This window comes from Alosa sapidissima, chromosome 2 (genome assembly GCF_018492685.1).
Source record: "Alosa sapidissima isolate fAloSap1 chromosome 2, fAloSap1.pri, whole genome shotgun sequence".
NCBI classification, from domain to species: domain Eukaryota; kingdom Metazoa; phylum Chordata; class Actinopteri; order Clupeiformes; family Clupeidae; genus Alosa; species Alosa sapidissima.
Window position 1 is genome coordinate 8,789,960 of NC_055958.1, and position 20,230 is coordinate 8,810,189.

General features: G+C 42.2%; 1 protein-coding gene across 2 annotated transcripts in view; it reads right to left on the bottom strand.

The window, feature by feature from the left end:
* The window catches only part of epb41l5 (erythrocyte membrane protein band 4.1 like 5), a 293,140-nt gene that overhangs the window by 14,799 nt on the left and 258,111 nt on the right, over positions 1 to 20,230 (bottom strand). For both annotated transcript variants that reach the window (XM_042066156.1, XM_042066163.1), the window contains one exon: positions 1,607 to 1,657. In XM_042066156.1, the coding sequence (XP_041922090.1) occupies positions 1,607 to 1,657 (51 nt within the window). The remainder of the gene's footprint in view (positions 1 to 1,606; positions 1,658 to 20,230) is intronic.

A 20,230-nucleotide genomic window follows, 5' to 3' on the forward strand; every position in this document is an offset into this window, starting at 1 on the left:
TACCTACCCTTATTTCGCAACAACTGGCTATAAACAACGGCTTCAAACTACAGCAAATAAACCATGTAATTTCATTAGGCAATCGTCTGGTTTCACATTTCCTCCATAGCACAGTTGCAACCGAGGCGTTGAAACAAAAGCAGCAACAACAAACTTGCCCGAGCACAAGTTAGTGCAGTTCTGTCGGACAAGGTGGAACTCTATTCATGATATGTTCGAGCGCTTGTTGGAGCAGAGATGGGCCGTTTCTGCTGTTTTATCTGACAGGACAGTCACTAAACTATCCGATGCACGTACCCTTGAACAGCCTGACGATAACTGAACAGTAATGGAAGAGCTCTTACCTGTGCTGCACTCTAAGACGCAGATTCCACTCTACAACAACAGTTCCAGCACACTGACTGGAATATGTTTGCTGCTGATGCCACCATGGACTACCATACAAACACCAACTCTGTCCTGGATTATATCAACAAGTGTGTAAAGGGACTGACTAAACATACAACAGTGAAACTATTCCCTCAAGGCCAGATATGCAGCCTTCAGGTTGGGAGACCAGGAGGCCTACAGCTCAGCCAGATCCAACCTGAGGAAAAGAATATCCAGGGCCAAACACACCTACAAGAAAAGGATTGAAGAGCACTTCAACTCCTCTGACCACCGGCGTATGTGGCAAGGTCTACATACAATCACCAACAAATCCCCTTGCAACTCTTCCCTACCCTCCTCTACTTCCCTCCCAGTTGAGCTGAACCACTTCTATGCTTCATTTGACCGAGAAAACAAGGAGGCAGCCTTTAAGTCAGCTGTTTCACAGGACGAGGACATATTTCAATTTTCCACCTCAGAGGTCTGCAACATCCTGGGCAGAGTGAATGCTCAGAAAGCTGCTGGCCCTGAAGGAGTTCCCGGACGTGTGTTGCGAGCCTGCTCAGAGCAGTTGGCTGGTGTCTTCACCAACAACATGTCTCTGGCCCACTCAACAGCCCCCCACAGTTTTAAATCTGCCACTATTGTTCCAGTGCCTAAACAGTCCACAGCCAAAGAGCTGAACAACTTAAGAATAAGTATATAACTCTTTTTTAAAAAAAAAAAATGACACCAGGTCCTGACATGTTAGAAATAAGGTAATGCAAATAAACAAATAAGCATAGCCTACACTGCAGAGCCTCTTCAACTTTATTAACTTATGGTGAATAAATGTTACACTACTGTGCACAACCCCATGCTTTTATGACGTTAGGATGCTAGCATGTTAGCGTTTTGCTTTGCTTTTGGTCATTTTATTAACATACCCATTTTGACTGATGTTGTGCAGACACCGGTTATCTTCAAAACCGAGTTAATAAGTATTTCTCTGCTCTCTGACCTGATGTCTCTGCTGGAATGATTGAATGACAACACGTCACAAACGCTGCGAGGTAAAAGTGTTCTAAATCCTTGCAACTGCAATTTGACATGATGAATCCTTTGAAATGGCTTGCAACAGCTGGCAACAACATGCAACGTTTATTTCAAACTGCTGCAATGATTTTGTTTTGTTGTGAATCTTGTGAATTGGCCTTAAGGACCCATCTTGATCCTTGTTTATGAAGTGAACACTCACAGCAGGTGTTGGGATGATCCATCGTGGAGAGATCAGAGGCTTAGGCTGCACCTGTTAAAAAAACAATCAAACCAAAAAAAAAATATGAAAATTAAAGCCGGCTCTAATATTTGTGGCGCTGTTTTTTATATAGTGTACTACAGGTGCAATTATTCATTGTACTTTGCTTGATCAATTTTTGGTTATGGTTAGCAAATAAAAAAAAAGTGAACAGTTTTAAAATGTTGGTAACACTACATTAAGGAAAATAGCAATAATGTCAATGAAATACCAATGATCAATAGCCTAATGAAAATATAAAAAATAGAAACATTGCAGCATAGTAATGAAACGTAACGATTTTCTAGGCTGATTTGACATGGAACTGTACTCTCATTCAGGTGTAATAATCCAGCCAATTTGTCTACTGCAGCTCAACCTTGTTGCTGGAAGTTAGTCCGTGAAAGAACAATAGTCAAGAGCCTAGCATAGAGATAATGCACGCAAATCAATATCGTTGCTTTTATTTTGAAAGCGACTGCTATTTGTACGCCCATACATTTGTGCGTGGATGCATACGATGTAAACACCCTCACTGATGTGCTGGTGAATAGAATTTATGCTTCTGCGTCGACACAATGCAGTTGCCTTTAAGTCGGCGTAAACCTTTCAAAGTTTTGTGTCTCTTATGTCTGCGTCGCTCACCACCGCAAAGGTTGTCAGAACGAACTCCTGCTGTTTGTTGGAGATACGAAGTGTTAATTTCAAAACGTTACTGGCAGATAGACAGTTTACATTCGGATAACCCCGTCACTGTAACCAAAATATGTCTGAGTTTATTTGCAAAGCTTATGTTAGCGAACTAGTATGATGCTACTACCCACAGGTTGCTAATCACAGTTTTGTGCATAAAGTTAAAGCAAACTTAGCCTACATTTTTAAAATAGTTTTCTTTGTGCATGTTGATTAACTAATGACAGCCTACTATTGTCTGCTTCATATTTTCATATCTAATTCTGCATAGAGTTAATTTAATAATGGTAATGATGGTAATGATTTAATGATGAAATATTGCTGAGTGTTGATGAAATGGTGGCACAGGCCTATGGTTGTACTGATTCCTTCACATTTTCATGGCCTAGCCTAATTATATAGATATTGTAGTACTTTTTTATATCAGCCTTTGAAAACTGAAAAAAAAAAAATGTCAATGTCAAAAAATCATTTTCGAGAATGAGGATTAAATACTGGACATAGATTAAATAGCCTATTGCTGTTTTTCCTTGGTCTCCCTCACATTTTCCTCTGTTCTTACGAGTAGTAAACAAAACCATATGATTTACTTAATGTTATACAAGAACAGAATAGTATTGGACAGAATTGAGTTCAGACTTGAGTTCGGTATTTTGGGTCCGGCCCTCCTCAACAGTCCCAGTTTGTCATGTGGCCCCTTGGGGAAATTAGTTGCCCACCCCTGATTTAGGCTATGTTATTTAAGCAAAATAATAGTGGTTGACAAACTTTTGAGGAGAATGCGATACAGAGACTTTTTAAGGTACTATTTCCAAATTCATAAATTCAATGCTTTTAAGACTTTTTAAGACCCCGCGGGAACCCTGTTGAAAAACATTTCAATAGCTGCTTGAACCCTGATTGCCACTTACAGAAATACAGAATTTCCTGAAATGAAAAACAGGATTTAATTAAAAACCAAATCTCAGTTAATGACCAGGGTGTGCTTGGCGCAAACAAATAAATGCCAATCTCCAAATGCAAGTCGGCAGGGGGAAAACAAGGTAGATAAAATTCTGGTAGTCTTATATGCACTAAATCAATACAGTGGGTATCAGTTAAGTTTGGACGGTTTCCTGCATGAATCGCGCACACCATATTCTCGGCAGAAATGGCACAAACTACAGTTGACGCAAACAACCACAAGGTGGCACTTGGGAGTTCTGCCACTACTATTTTTGATGCGACTTGATACAGTTTCCAAGTCAGGCCAAGTCAGTAGAACATAGTGATGTAGTACTCGAGTCCGGTCTCGGACTCGAGTCCGGTCTCGAGACCAATTTCTGCTTTCTCGGTCTCGTCTCGGACTCGTTCCTTCAAAGACTCGGTCTTGACTCGGTCTCGGACCACAGTGGGAGGAGAAGGACTCGTAATTTCAGACCGAGTCCTCGAGACCAACGCATTTTTTATGTTCATATAAAAAAACAGACAACACATAACAACAATAATAATAAAATGCAATGTTGACCGGCATTATTTGAAAATGACATCCCATGGTGCAATGCAAAGATACTGCCGTCAGAGCCGTTTATTTATCTCTATGGCTCTGCTGCCGGTGAGTGTCTGTAGGTCAGCATAGTCCATATTAAGACGTTAAGACTGCTCCTCTAAACAATTCCCAATCTAGCTTAGTCTGTAGGCCTAACTGTTGATTATTAACTGGGGTGATATTAAATTATGAATATTAAAACTGCAATTTTTTTATGGTCTTGGTCTCGACTCGGTCTCGACTCCTAAAGGACTCGGTCTCGACTCGGACTTGCTTCCTCAAAGACTCGGTCTTGACTCGGACTCGACTGTATTTGAAAACCAACAGACTCGGTCTCGACTCGGTCTCGACCCTTCAAAGACTCGGTCTTGACTCGGACTCGGCATAGGCGGTCTCGTCCCCATCACTAGTAGAACAATCAGAGACAGTTGAGCCATTACCAAACTTAAATGATAATACAATAGCGTGAGTTTATATATCTTATAGCCTACCCTATTTATCACGGTTACTTATAGATTTGATAGTGTAACGATAGCGCATGAGACACTTGGAGATTTTCCAGGGGGGGCACGGGAACTTAAATTGATCACGGTAGTTTAAGCTTACACTTGACAAAACATTCTAATATGAAAATGTAGATGCAATTGTTGCAAAATGGTGCAGCTCCTTTAAGAGAGCCCCATGTGCAGGGATGGAGAGAGAGAAAGCGAGAGGGGATATGTGTGTTAGAACTGAGATGCGTGTGGAAAAAGTAGACGTGCTGTTGAGACGAGTCATATTCAAAATAATGCAAAAATAAATCCGCAGATAAAACCAATATCCTCGTTCATTGCATGCCTGCTTGCCGACATTAAAACGAAAAAGATATCAAGCACAAACAGCTGGACAGCTGGACAAATGATTTAGCTAATTGATTATAGCCTGTACACCAGCAATTGTTGAACATTTATCTGTACAAGGACATTGACAGTGTTACTCCTCTCAAGTCGAAATCACGAAACCAAGTCGTTCTTTACTATTTACTGGCATTTATTCACATGTGCAAAGGCGTGCCGTGAGAACTAGACACAGAAACAGAAATACATGAAAACATAAATTACATTCTCATAGAGACCACATACATAGCGTAAATAACCTTACGATAACACGGACAAACACAACCTTGTCAAGCTAGCATTAACATCTATTAACACAAAAATACCAGCAAGAAAGCAACTGTACCTCATTGGCCGCTTTTACTTGAGAGAAATAAACCAACGGGTCTTCACATCTTCATTAAACACAAATAGTAATGTCCATGTACTGTATGAAATAAACCAACTTTCTTGCATACTGTAGACGCTCTCAAACTGCGTGGTCCAAACGGTACCAATCCCTTCAAAAACAAAAGCCCTGACACCGTCTCTAGATTCAGAACTTTGGTTCCGGCATGAGTCAGGACGCACTCTTGGCTTAGACTTAAAACTCCAATGAAATAAACACACAAATAATAAGGTTATATTTAAACATTAAATTGTTCTTACTTCTTAACTATTTATTGATGTATGTATTCATGAACTAATTTATTTGTATTTATATTTCTTAGCCTATTTATTTATTCAGCTGCCCTCTACTGCTGCTACACTCCCACCAAATCACTTGTGATTTCAATTGCATACTAGAATGAATGTTAAGACTCTGCAAGAAAACAGTATAGGTGGGCTGCATCACTCGGCTTCGAGTAAGGTCACTGTTTTATGGATGGGCCTCTCCAGGTAGACTGGCTTAGTGCTTGTTCGCTTGCCCTTTGCATCCAACTTTGAATCCCCAATCAACAGCTTCACTTTCCTCACGCAGCCATCTGCACCAGGATACACTTCTGTCACTCTTGCTAACTTCCACTGGTTGCGTGGTGCAGTGTCATCCTTTAATATAACTATGTCATCCACCTTAGCATTTCTGCGTGTCTTATGCCATTTCTGCCTGTGTTGCAAATTCAACAGATATTCCTTCTTCCATCTTGACCAGAATACATTTACTAGATATTGTACTCTACGCCATCTCTTACGTAAATAAAGGTCTTCCTGTACAAACTGACCAGGTGGTGGTAAAATGACTGAAGACTTCATAGTCAAAATATGATTTGGCGTGAGGGGCTGTGGTCCTGATGGGTCATTTAGATGCTCAGTAGTTAAAGGCCTGCTATTTACAATAGCCATGACTTCATAAAGGTACGTTCGTAAGGAAGAACTGTCAAGTCTTGGTGATGACTGATCCAGAATGGACGTCAACACACTTCGCACTGTCCTGATTTGTCTTTCCCAGGCTCCCCCCATATGACTTGCTGCTGGGGTATTCATGACAAACTCACAACCCAAGTCTTTTAAACACTCCTGATTCATGTCCTTCAATGCTTCTGCGAACTCATGCCTCGCGCCTACAAAGTTAGTCCCTTGATCGGACCTAAGTTGGCGAACTGGACCTCGAATGGCTATGAAGGCACGGAGAGCATTGATGAAGGCGTCAGTACTTAAATCATCCAGCATCTCTAAGTGCACAGCACGGGAGCACATACAGGTAAGTAAAAGACCATAGCGCTTTACCTCCTTCCTCCCATCTTTGACATAGAATGGGCCGAAGCAATCCATGCCACAATAGGCAAAGGGAGGTGTTGCTTCCAAGCGTTCTGGAGGTAGGTCGGACATTCTTTGTATTTCAGCACATCTCCTGAATTTTCTACATTTACAACACTTGTAAATATACGAAGAGACAGCACTGCTACAACCTATAATCTAGACACCATTTGATCTCAATTCATTCATGGTCATACCTCGTCCTTGATGTTGTGCTCTTTCGTGATAGTGTTTAATCAATAAGGTTGATATATGACTTTCTCTTGGCAGGATCACTGGATGCTTTACTTCTGGGTGCAATGCAGCGCGCTCCAAGCGTCCACCCACCCTGAGGATACCATGTACATCTAAGAAGGGGCTTAACCTGTGCAATCTGTTTGTCTTGTATTCCCTAATTATTTCTTCCTTGCATTTTAGGCTTTGCATCTCTTCAGAGAAGGAGGATTCTTGGACCAGCTGAATGATGGTAAGTTCTGCCTCCTTCCTCTCTTCCAGACTAGTTGCTTCACAGGTTTTTGACTTCAAACCTTTGATTTCCTTGGCCCACCGCTTAAGCCTAGCTATAGCCTTCACAAGTTTTCCCCAGTCGGAGAACTTTTGGAGATGATCAAGCACTGATCTTTCTTCTTTGGCCTGAGTCTTAAGTACATGGGCCTTCCGAAGCTCTGGGTCATCAGTCGTAATCTCTCCCACCTTGATATCACCACTGGGAAGTTCTTCATGCCAGAGAAAATCTGGACCAGAAAACCAGTTGGAGTCAATGAGTTCCTTTGCCTTCTGGCCTCTGGACGCATGATCGGCAGGATTGTCTTCAGTGCTCACATGTCTCCACTGATCTGGTCTGGTACTGTCTTTAATCCGCTGGATGCGGTTTGCCACAAATACGTGAAATCTTCTCGCATCATTATTGACGTAACCCAAGACAACCTTTGAGTCTGTCCAGAAGACTTCTTGAGCGTCTATTTCTAACTCCTTCCTGAGCATGTCACTTGTACGCACGGCAACAACGGCTGCTGACAGCTCGAGTCTTGGCACAGTTGTAACTTTAGTGGGGGCCACTCTGGCCTTACCCATCACTAAAGAACAGTGAATTTGTCCTGCTATACTAATTGCCCTCAGGTAAGTACATTCTCCATACCCTATGATGCTTGCGTCAGAGAAGTAATGGAGCTCATACCTTTTGACTTCCTTGAACTCTGCTGGAAGATAACATTGCTGAATCTTGACATCTGCTAGGTTCTTCAAGTCAAAGAGCCAGGACTCCCATTGTGGTCTTAGATCATCTGGTAAAGGATCATCCCATCCAACCTTGTCACGGCACATCTGCTGTAGGATTTGCTTCCCAACCAGAATAAAGGGTGCAACAAAGCCTAATGGGTCAAAGATGGATGCTACTGTCGACAAGACTCCTCTCCTTGAAAGTGGCCTTTCATTCACCACTACTCTGAAGCTGAAGTGATCCGACGTGACGCACCATTTAACACCTAGGGCTCTCTCAATCTGTGGTTCTCCCAAAGCTAAGTCTGGATTTCTTGAAGCGTCAGCACACTCTTCTTTTGGAATGGACGCAAGCACTTCTTGGCAGTTGGAAATGAACTTGTGGATGCGTAGCTTTCCAGAGTTACAGAGCTGTCTAGCTTCACTGACTAACTGTATGGCTTCTTCATTCGTTGAGACACTTATCAGGCCATCATCCACATAAAAATTCCTTTCAATGAAGCGGATAGATGTTTCACTGAATCGACCTTGTCCTTGTGCAGCAATGTGCTTGAGGCCATAGTTTGCACAGCCAGGTGACGAGGCTGCACCGAATAGGTGCACTTTCATCCGGTAAACTGATGGCTCTGACTTAACGTCTCCGTTGTCCCACCACAGGAATCTTAAGTAGTCTTGATCATCTGTTCTTACACGGAATTGGTGAAACATGCGCTCAATATCGCACATCACAGCTACAGGACCCTTACGAAAGCGACAGAGTACACCTACTAAGGTATTCGTTAACTCTGGTCCTGTGAGTAGATGGTCGTTTAATGATACACCTTTGAACCTTGCTGAACAATCAAACACCACACGGATCTTCCCTGGTTTCTGAGGGTGATAGACCCCGTGGTGAGGAATGTACCAGCAAGGGCTCTGGTGGACTTCATGTTCTGGAACCTTCTTGGCATCGCCACAGGCTATGGTGTCACTCATGAATGCAGCATAGTCCTTGTGGTATTGCTTATCCTTCTCAAATCTTCTTTTCAGACAATTGAGTCGGTGATCTGCACACTTCCTGTTGTTTGGCAGACATGGCTTGTTTTCTTTAAATGGCAGGGGCATTTCACAGCGTCCATCTGCCTGTATCTTTATACCCTCCTCCATTATTGAGACGAAGCGAAGCGAAGTGAGCATCTTCCACATTCCTTTTACTAAAATCTGACTCAAGCGCCTTCAGCACATCTGTAGGAGCGATGAGTTCCTTGACTTGTGTTCTGCATATGTACTGAACTTGACTTGTTAGACAGGTGACTGTAGACAAGGTGCAACCTGTCTCACAACAATTCTATGGCTGCTTCCAATGACATCACCATAATCAACACAGGGATTGACGCAACCGACAATGCTCCAACCAAGGTCAGTTCTTACTGCAAATGGCTCGTCATCCTTGCCTGATACAATTTCTCTGGGCAACAGGGCTTGAGAACAGTTGTACCCTATTAGCAAACCGATGTCACAGTCAATTAAAGGAGCAATTTCTTCAGCAAGGTGCTCTAGGTGAGACCATGCTCTTGCTGTTTTAGATGTAGGAATGTGACTTAGACTAGCAGGAATAAACTCTTGGGAATAGGTCACTGGAAGAGGGATTATCTTGGAGGAATAAAAGCCTCTGACCTGCAACCCAGTTAGTTTGTGACTCGGAATAACAGTTTGTTTAGATGAAAGGGTGGAAAGCTTTGATTGTACAGGCTCTCTTTGTGTATCAAGAGTCTCTGCCTTTTCTTGAAGGATAAAGGTGCTATCGCTCTGACTGTCCAGAAGAGCATATACAAGAACTTCAGTCTCTGGGTTACTTGTTGTTGACAGCCACACTGGCACTATTGTGGATGCATATGTGCTATTCCTGTTTTGTGTTACTTGATTAGACGTAGCTATGTTTGACATTTCACTACTGTCTTTAGACTCTGTCCATTCCTTTGACCTTTCTTTCTCCTTTAGGTGTTTTGCACTCTCTCTTTGTCCATCAACTTCATTCCCTTTCTTTGGATCCGCCTTGGTGCGGTTTTCGTGTAAACATGTGGGATGTTTCCCTTTGCACACGTTACAAACACTTCTCCTTTCACAGTTCTTTGAGTGATGTCCTGGCTTCAAACATCCAAAACACAATTTCTTTGTTTGCACATACTTAATTCGTTCGGTGACGGACTTCTCCATGAACTTTCGGCATGTGTGAATAACATGATTTGACTTCTCACAAAATACACACACTTTAACATCAACCTTTTGTACTTTAGTGTCTGCTTTCTCTTCAGATCCACTTGCCAGCACCTTTGCACCAACACTTCGAAACTTGGATGGCTTCACCTTTTCACCTTCACCAGACTTAAGAGCATGAAGAGAGGTTATGGGATTACAAGCTATCTTGGCTTCTCTAGTTATAAACTCAACAAACTGGTTGAAGCTTGGAAAGGCTCTAGTAGCTTCTTCAAGTTCAATGACCTTTCTGTTCCATCTGGCGGTTATCCAGTCAGGAAGCTTGCTAAGCATTTTTTGGTTTTCACTGAAGTCATTCAGGACTTCGAGACTCCTAATATGAGACATTGCTGCTTGACAGCCTCGAAGGAAGTCTGAGAATTCTCTTAGTTCAACACTGTCTATGGGTCCTATCTTTGGCCATGAATTTAGTTTATCCCGGAAAGCTTTAGCGATCACGAAGGGACTGCCATATCTTTCTTCCAATATTTCCCATGCTGACTCTTAAGCTTTGTCAGTGCCCAAGAGGAAATAACTTTCAATGGCTTTCTTTGCCGGTCCTGTGACATATTTGCAGAGGTAGTAAATTTTTTCATTTACAGGAATGTTCTTCCGGCCTATCAGTGTTTGAAACGACATCTTCCAGTCCTTGTATCTTATTGGGTCTCCATTAAATGCAGGTGGCTCTGGCACTGGAAGACGGCTTGCATTTATGGACTCTGCTATTGCTTCGGCAAGTATTATTGTGCCATTGTCTTGATAAGTGGGCCTAGCAGGTTCATGGCTTGTGGTGTGTCTTATGGCAGGCTGTGAAGGCATATGATGCACTAGAAGAGCCTTTGGTTTGGGTGGATGCTGCAACAGTTCATGATTGTGGAGAAGCTCGGATATCTCTTCATCAGAGCCTGCGTCTTGTTCATAAACTTGTAGTCTTGCCCTTGCCGCATTCATCCTTTTAGTTGTTTCCAAACGTTCTAACTGTCTTCGCTTCTCTTCTAGCAACTTTAGTCTTTCAGCATTTTCTGCCTCTTGTAGTGCTAGCTTCTTCCTGTTCTCGGCTTCAAGCCTTTCAAGCTCTTGTTCTTCATGTTCCATTTCTTCCAAGATTTTCAAGGTGGCTTGGGTTGCGGCTAACTCTGCTGCTGCTTGTTTTCTTGTGGAGGACAGGCTTGAACATCTTGATCCTTTACTTGAAGGGCCTTGGGATTTGATAGATGAAAACACAGAGCCAGTTTTAGTCCATGGTGCTTGCCTTGCATCAAAATCCTGATTCGTGTCGTCATCAAGGAGACTACATATCCGTTCCAGAATCTGCCATGACACAGCATCACACGTGTCTACACGACGGCGGATATAATCATCAGGAAGGCTGTGTTGCTGTACATCTTCATATCTTTGTTTAACCTCAGTATCAGCAGAATCAATTTTAGTCTTGAGGTATTGTAGAACATCGCTTGAGGATGGTTGTTTGAGTGTCTTCCTAGCCTCCTTAGCAAGAACCTTCCATTTCTCATATGTTTTACTAAAGTGATGTTGAAGCCTTTTCAATTTGTCATCATGGAGTCCTTGACCCTTTTCAGTAAGTTTTCTTGTTCTCTGACCTCTCTCTAATTCCTTTTCTGTGGCACCATTGGTCTCTGTATTTACTTCAATTTCCTTTGAATGGTCTTTTTCTAAAGGTTCATTGTCAACATGTTCAGTCTGTTGTTCTTCAGCTTCATTCAGGTCTTGATTTTTAGTCTCAGAGTCATCAACATTCATTTTAGTATGTTAATTGGCTTTAAACTCTAAGTTTAAGTAGCTAGCTTATAACTTAAAATTGACTTTTACTTTGAATATTTTTTAACTTAACTAATATAACTTGTTAGCCTATTGCACTTGTATAAAATGTAATCAATCAATATCAAATCAAACTGACTTAATTATCAGGTCATAAATGCCCTTTTTGGCAGAAGAGAGATTTATTTCACTCAAGGTGCTAAACAAGAGAGTGCCTTCTTAAAACTTAGAAATCACTTTGATAGCACTAATACTGTGTGATGCACCTTTAAACTCAATCTACACTCCAAGAGTGGCTTAACAGCAAATAATAAAGATGAGAATTGTCAATAAGTTGACCTTATACATCCAGACATTAAACATGCATATGTAACCAGCAAATATGGCACTTTAAACCTTATTTACACTTTAAACTTATTTACACTTTAAAGATGCTGAGCAATAATTATTTGATGAAATGTGCATTCATTTAAACTAATGTGCAACCAGAACGATTAAACTTTGACACTTAAAGAGTCCTTAACACAGTTGTTGAGGTTAGGCTACTCCACTTCACTTTTAACTTGTTTTAAACGTGCTTCTTGTTGACTTAACCACACAATGCTCTTAGGTTACCGGTACATCCACAGTCTTTTAGTGATGAGTAGGCTACGGCGAAACTTCGTGATGAGTAGGCTACAGCGTGAAACTTGCTTGTAGCTCTGTCGACAACGGGGAAGATCATCATCCTACCTCGTGTCGAGCTGGCTGAGTTCTCACTGTTACTCCTCTCAAGTCGAAATCACGAAACCAAGTCGTTCTTTACTATTTACTGGCATTTATTCACATGTGCAAAGGCGTGCCGTGAGAACTAGACATACAGCAACAGAAATACATGAAAACATAAATTACATTCTCATAGAGACCACATACATAGCGTAAATAACCTTACGATTACACGGACAAACACAACCTTGTCAAGCTAGCATTAACATCTATTAACACAAAAATACCAGCAAGAAAGCAACTGTACCTCATTGGCCGCTTTTACTTGAGAGAAATAAACCAACGGGTCTTCACATCTTCATTAAACACAAATAGTAATGTCCATGTACTGTATGAAATAAACCAACTTTCTTGCATACTGTAGACGCTCTCAAACTGCGTGGTCCAAACGGTACCAATCCCTTCAAAAACAAAAGCCCTGACACCATCTCTAGCTTCAGAACTTTGGTTCCGGCATGAGTCAGGACGCACTCTTGGCTTAGACTTAAAACTCCAATGAAACAAACACACAAATAATATGGTTATATTTAAACATTAAATTGTTCTTACTTCTTAACTATTTATTGATGTATGTATTCATGAACTAATTTATTTGTATTTATATTTCTTAGCCTATTTATTTATTCAGCTGCCCTCTACTAGTGATGGGGACGAGACCGCCTATGCCGAGTCCGAGTCAAGACCGAGTCTTTGAAGGGTCGAGACCGAGTCGAGACCGAGTCTGTTGGTTTTCAAATACAGTCGAGTCCGAGTCAAGACCGAGTCTTTGAGGAAGCAAGTCCGAGTCGAGACCGAGTCCTTTAGGAGTCGAGACCGAGTCGAGACCAAGACCATAAAAAAATTGCAGTTTTAATATTCATAATTTAATATCACCCCAGTTAATAATCAACAGTTAGGCCTACAGACTAAGCTAGATTGGGAATTGTTTAGAGGAGCAGTCTTAACGTCTTAATATGGACTATGCTGACCTACAGACACTCACCGGCAGCAGAGCCATAGAGATAAATAAACGGCTCTGACGGCAGTATCTTTGCATTGCACCATGGGATGTCATTTTCAAATAATGCCGGTCAACATTGCATTTTATTATTATTGTTGTTATGTGTTGTCTGTTTTTTTATATGAACATAAAAAATGCGTTGGTCTCGAGGACTCGGTCTGAAATTACGAGTCCTTCTCCTCCCACTGTGGTCCGAGACCGAGTCAAGACCGAGTCTTTGAAGGAACGAGTCCGAGACGAGACCGAGAAAGCAGAAATTGGTCTCGAGACCGGACTCGAGTCCGAGACCGGACTCGAGTACTACATCACTACCCTCTACTGCAGCTACAGACAGTAGCCCAGCCTAACAAGCATGTTGCAAAAGACATCGAAAGACGCAATTAATCAGAAATAAATAATGTAATCTGCAGCGCTTTATTTAACAAACTGCAAGCAACAGGAGGGTTGAGTCTGAACGACACTGAGTTTTAGACATTGAGTTTTTTTAAGTTTTAGAAATATTTTCGTATTTATGTTTTATACCCTATGTCACCTTCGTTCACATAGAGTTGATAGACTAATGGTAATGCAGGGGACTGCGACGATGGCAAGCAGGGTTAGATTCCTGATCGATGCATAGCCTAATGCACAAATTTTCCAGGGCGGATAAGCATAGTTGTAATGGGCATGAATAAAAAAAGGCAAAAAAACGTCCTTTGCCGAACCCAAAATTTAAATAAGAATTTTATCTTAACGAAACAACTATAATATCAGAGTGGGATAGGTGGGGAAATTTCACTTAAATTGCAACCGCAACATGCCTGCTTGCCGACGTTCAAACGACAACGAAAAAGATATCAAAGCACCAAGCAAGCAAAAAGAGGGTTGAGTCTGAATGACACTGAGTTTTAGACACTGAGGGCCAGATGTACTAACGCGCTTGCGCCCACTTCAGGCGTATTTGTTTCGCAACGTGCGTGTAAAATCATTGCGAGGTATGTACAAACAGGCCGCAATGATGTAAAAGCGCAAACTGCCTGTCGCGGGAGCTGAACATGGCTAATTGCGTTTTTCGTGTCATGCATATGCATCCATGGGAGGATCCAGGGGAAAGTGGGAGTTTAGCGTAAAAAGATGGGAGGGGAAGCGTAAAGAGCGCTTAATGATTCCGCGGTATGTACAAAGACTGCTCCTGAAAGCGCATGTCTATTCTGCGCCTAAATACTCCCGCCTTGTAAAAGCAGGTGTTAATCCAAATTGCAGTTCAATGCGTCAATAAGAGAACCTTTCAAAGACAACAGAATCGCTATTTAGAGCACCAGTTTTTTAAGTATTTGTACTATCAAAAGCAACCTTAACTTTCGTGGGCCTTTTGAATGTCTTACTTTCACTTTCACATCATTCACTTAAACTTTCCTACTTGCTAGATTTGACCAATTTTCCATAGCCTACGTGCACAAGTACTTTGAGTAAAACTACTGATCTTCATCATCTCCCTGCTTGTTGACATCTTATCATGTATGGTATAATTTCACGATCGCTTAGCGTTTAATTCTTTTTAATGTTGTCATCAGTTAACTTCATTCAACTGCGCTTGTATAGGCTCTGCCATTCAGTTGTGGACGTTCGTAAATTGCGTTTATGGGCGGAGAAAGGCAGAGAAAGGCGCAGTTTACACTAGTTTGATAAATACGACAGAAACTTGGGTCTGACAGCGTTCGCAATCTGCGGTTTGTCCATGACGCTGATAACGCTACGTTCGCAAATGTACGTACATCTGGCCCTGAGTTTTTGAAGTTTAGAAATATTTTCGTAATAAAATGGTCATTTAACCAATAAAGCCTGAAAACATGTAGGCTACATGCAACCCAGCAGAAGACTATTATATTGGCAAATCATTGAACACCATTCACACACTGTATTCTGCACAGTCTCTACACGTGGAGCGCTAATGTGTCTACTGTAAATCATTCAAATCATGTGTGAAAGTCATTAGGCTGGAAACGTTAATGTGTCTAAGCTCATTAGCCTAGGCCTACTTTTAATAGTCCTACTGTACAGCCTGAGAGGGACAACATAGCCTACTGTAGAGTAAACAATCAGTTTACTTAGTTACATTTGTTTAGTTAAATCCAGTTCTCTACCCTATCTCCATAATATGCTTATAGAAAGACGAAGTCGGGAAAGTGCTTCAGAGAAAACGTGTTTATTAAAATAATAAACATTTTACATTCTACTGTCTCATGGCCGCCGTCACCAGTATTGCCACGGCAATACTACTTTTTAAAGTAGGATCTAGTATTGCCTGGCGATACTAGTTTTCATACATGAGGTTACACTAAACAACGCCACAAACTGCTGCTGCGCTGCGCTTATCCTCTAAGTGTTTTTCCCGATGCATAGGCCTATTCTAGTCAGTGACTGACGCGAGAAGCGGGTTCTGTGTTGCGTTCATTTCAGTGACTGATGCGAGAGAAGCGGGGTCTGTGTTGTGTTGCTTTAATTTATTTTGATTTGGTGTGCCCTGCCACAGCATAGTCTGGCTAGTCTAATCCAAAAATGGAAAGAACAGGTCTTTGAATTGACACGCAAAATTAGACTGTTTGTTGTAGGCTAGCCTATAGGGCCTAGCCTAAGTTAAAAGTTGAATGGGTAGACTTGTTGTAACAGAGGTAGCCTAAATATCGTAGCAAATAGCCAATGACACAGCGGAGTACAGGGCCAGGATCGGCCCACTCCTTCACTGTTCTCTCGGATTGTGCTCGCATGCATTTTTCCGACACTTGGCTGCAAGCTCCTAGCCTGGTAAACCAGACCCTGGAATCTTTCAGATTAAGGGTCTGGCCACGAGTAATGAAAATGGCCCAATTCGAGAGGCGGCACCAAGCATGCATTTGAAACTCTCACTGCACACAGTTGGATAACGCTACGACCAATCACAACAATTCATCAGTGTCAGTCATCAGTGTAGCTCGCCTTTGTCCCGCCTACACCGATTTGATTGGTCCCTCTCGCTCGAGAGATAGAAGAAATTTGGATCATTGCTCGTGGCCAGAGTATCTTGCGGGCACAATTCAAATTGTGCTCTCGCGAGAACTCTGGATTTCCAGGGTAGCAAGCTCCCCTCCCCCACCCCCTTCTTTCACAAGCAGTGCAGCTTTCTGAAGCAGTGCTTTCTGAAGCGAATGTAACAGCAAATACCACCAATATTGTTGTGTGGCAATAAAAGTATCCAGGGTTTGCGCAAGTAGCCTATAAATAAATTAAGGACATAAAATCCTTAACATGAAAAAGCTTAACATAGCTTAATGTCCCAAAATGGCAACAAGTTGTTTTATGCGCTCATTATAAAGAAAGTTTAACGTGTCCCAAAAACAGCTATCAATTAATCACCAAACGTCTTGTAAACAAGTCTTGCCAGGAGCAACACCTTGCAAAAAAATGATAAATGGTTGGAATGGAAAGATGCAAGTTATGTTTTAAAAACAAATGCTCCCGTTACCCCGCAGAAGTTTCAAAGTAGCCTACACCCAGCCTAAGCCTAGGCTACTTCAGAACACCTAATCAACTGTCTGTAGTAGGCTACAACTTCGATTCAATAAAAAGATTTCTAAAGAAAAACGTCGCATCATTACTCCTGCCTGGATTCGAACTCAGCACTGCCTGAAAGTTGCAGACCTGGGGCCTATTGCACAAAACTAGGATAAGGGATTAAGCCGGGATATCTTGGTTATCCTGGCTCAATTTATCTGTGATTCAGTTGCACAAAAGCGGGATAGGGGGCAGCAGGATATGTTATGGTATAAGTTACCATGGCGATTTATTCTATGGAGCTAGCCTGCTCCAGACCAGGCTAAGTTCCAGGATCTATTTAATCTCATCCCTTATCTCAGTCAGCAGTCACCACAAAGGGAAACCAATAGTTATTCCACTGCCCACTACACATTATCATCACATATACCTAGACCAGCCGTGGCCTACTGGTTAGCACTTCGGACTTGTAACCGGAGGGTTGCCGGTTCGAACCCGGACCAGTAGGCATGGCTGAAGTGCCCTTGAGCAAGGCACCTAACCCCTCACTGCTCCCTGAGCGCCGCTGTTGTTGCAGGCAGCTCACTGCGCCGGGATTAGTGTGTGCTTCACCTCACTGTGTTCACTGTGTGCCGAGTGTGTTTCACTAATTCACGGATTGGGATAAATGCAGAGACCAAATTTCCCTCACGGGATTAAAAGAGTATATATACTTACTTATACCCACTGTCATTATTTAAACGTTTGTGATCATTAATTAACTCTTACATACTCACCATTCCCGACCTGTCATGCGACAATGTGACGTCACAGGAGTGCCTAACCATTTTGCGCGCGGTGGTCGCGGCACTAGCTGCAATATTCTCCTAAACAAAGGTGTTGCTGTTTGTGGCTGTTGTGAAAAGGCTATCGCTACCTACTTCACACCGTAGAAGAAGCAATGAAGCCGCTAGTTGCCATGGTGAATCAGTGAATCTGTGATCGGCAGTGTTGTAGTACTCGAGTCCGAAACTCGAACTCGAGTCCGAGTCATTAGCTAAATTTAGAGACTCGTGACTTGACTTGGACTTGAGCACTGAATGACTCGAACTTGGACTCGTGCATTCGCACTCGCGATGACTCGTCAATCAAGACATAGCATACTTCTTAATTTTGGTATAAAATATAGAAGCATAACATTAAATTGCCTAGTAGAGTGTTCATGTAAGCGTGTCAATGTAGGCCTACGTGTCTGCGCAAGTGAAACAAACTGAACCTCTCGTGGGTAGGCCAGAAACAACTATATTTAAAACCACGAATGAAGTGGATTACTGTTACTGTTCAAACGAGCGATTTGATAGCCTAATCCACTGCACGAAAAAAAAAGGAAATAGCAACTTGTTCTATTTCTAACAGATGAATATCGTAGCAAATAGTAGCCTTTGGCGATGGCAGCTTAAAAAAACATTTATTTCCCTCATCTCGCTGAAATGAACGTAGAATGTGGCCTGTTGCGCAAAGAAATTAATTAGGCAGATGATCTGCATCTCCGTTAACCGAAAGCTAGTTTTCATCTCCATTGTTGGCGTGAAATATGTCTCCATAGTGTCAGTGAAGTGATAACATTATGCAGTTGCAGGTAGCCAGTGTTCACGTCACAGGAGTCAGAAAGAAGCTACCAAGACGGGCCCTGCTCTGTTTCTGTGCCTCCCAAACTGCGCTAAAATTGTGTAGTCTATTTAACAGCCAGAATTTTTAAAAAATGCCCAGGGAGGCCCTTTTATGATCCACACTACCTCTTACAAAATAGACCTATTCCAACGTCCATCTAGCTCTTGTGAAGTATGAAGTAAGAACTTCTACAACACTGCCTACAGAGTACAATTGTCAGCAGTCAGTAACAGCATAATGTGACTTAATGGCCTGTGTGATTGGAATGTGGATTGCTCATTTATTATGAGTAAGCGAGGCTATAGTATGGTTATGGTATCGTATTCTCTCCAATATAATAAATACAACACATTGGGTTTGGCAAGACATTTGGCAATACTACTTTCACACAATTGATGGCACCCCTGCATGGAGACAGAAGATTGTCCGTTTTGCTTTTAAGGATTTCATCTGCAATGGGAAAAAATGGAACGACATGTAGGCTATGCTTACTTTAGTGCTGGACTTGGACTCGACTTGATCAATAGGGACTCGACTCGGACTCGACGTGGATCAATAGTGACTCGACTCGGACTTGACTCGGATGAGTAGTGGACTCGACTCGGACTTGAATTGGATTTTTTTTTAATGACTTGGACTTGACTCGGACTTGAACACTGGGGACACGAACCTGGACTCGGACTCGAGGCATAGTGACTTGACTACAACACTGGTGATCGGTGGCGGGGTCTAATTGAGGGAGCCGTGAGCGTGCACTTATCCAGGATAGGTTTCACCTGGCTTGATGAATCCGTGTCTGCTCATCCTGGCTTGGTCTTTGTGCAACCAATTAAGCCTGTACGCTTTTGTTTTGGATTCATTGAGCGCAGCTCAGTAACTTATCCCAGATGTCTTAATTCTGCTTTTGTGCAATAGGCCCCTGTTCTGGAAAACTTGCATTAACCAACTCGACCATCAGACAATTTTTTCCTTTGTCATATGAATGCTGTCATTTTGTTAACATTACTGTTAAGAAGATGCTGTAGGCAAAGGCTATATTTCAACCTCGTTAGTGTAGTAAAAAAACTATTCACGAGGTTTCTGGGCAGCATATTTATGTTCTGTTAGCAAGCGAACTTCTCATGACTGCCGACAAAGTAGCCTACTGCCAGCTGACGAAGCTCTCATTTTAAAACATTACTGAGAGACAGGCACTGAACAATCAAGAAATCCTGCCACTGAATCCAAAACTATGTTTGACATTATGTACAAAGCTTATAGGCTACAGTGGACTAGCATGTTGAAGGGGCTGCTAAAAACACTGACAAACAACACACTGAAAACTCGGCCAATCACAGACCTTGCTGTCGAACGCTCCGTCCGGTTCGACCGCGGAACGCCACAGCGAACTTATGCTGCCCCCAAGCTGCTGTAGTTGTACTTACATTTCACGCAGCTGCGTGAATCACGTTTTTCGTGAATGAAGTGTCAATTTTTAACTAGTACCCACTAGTTAAACTAGTGTGTGGACAGCCGTGGCCCACTGGTTAGCACTCTGGACTTGTAACCGGAGGGTTGCCGGTTCGAGCCCCGACCAGTGGGCCGCGGCTGAAGTG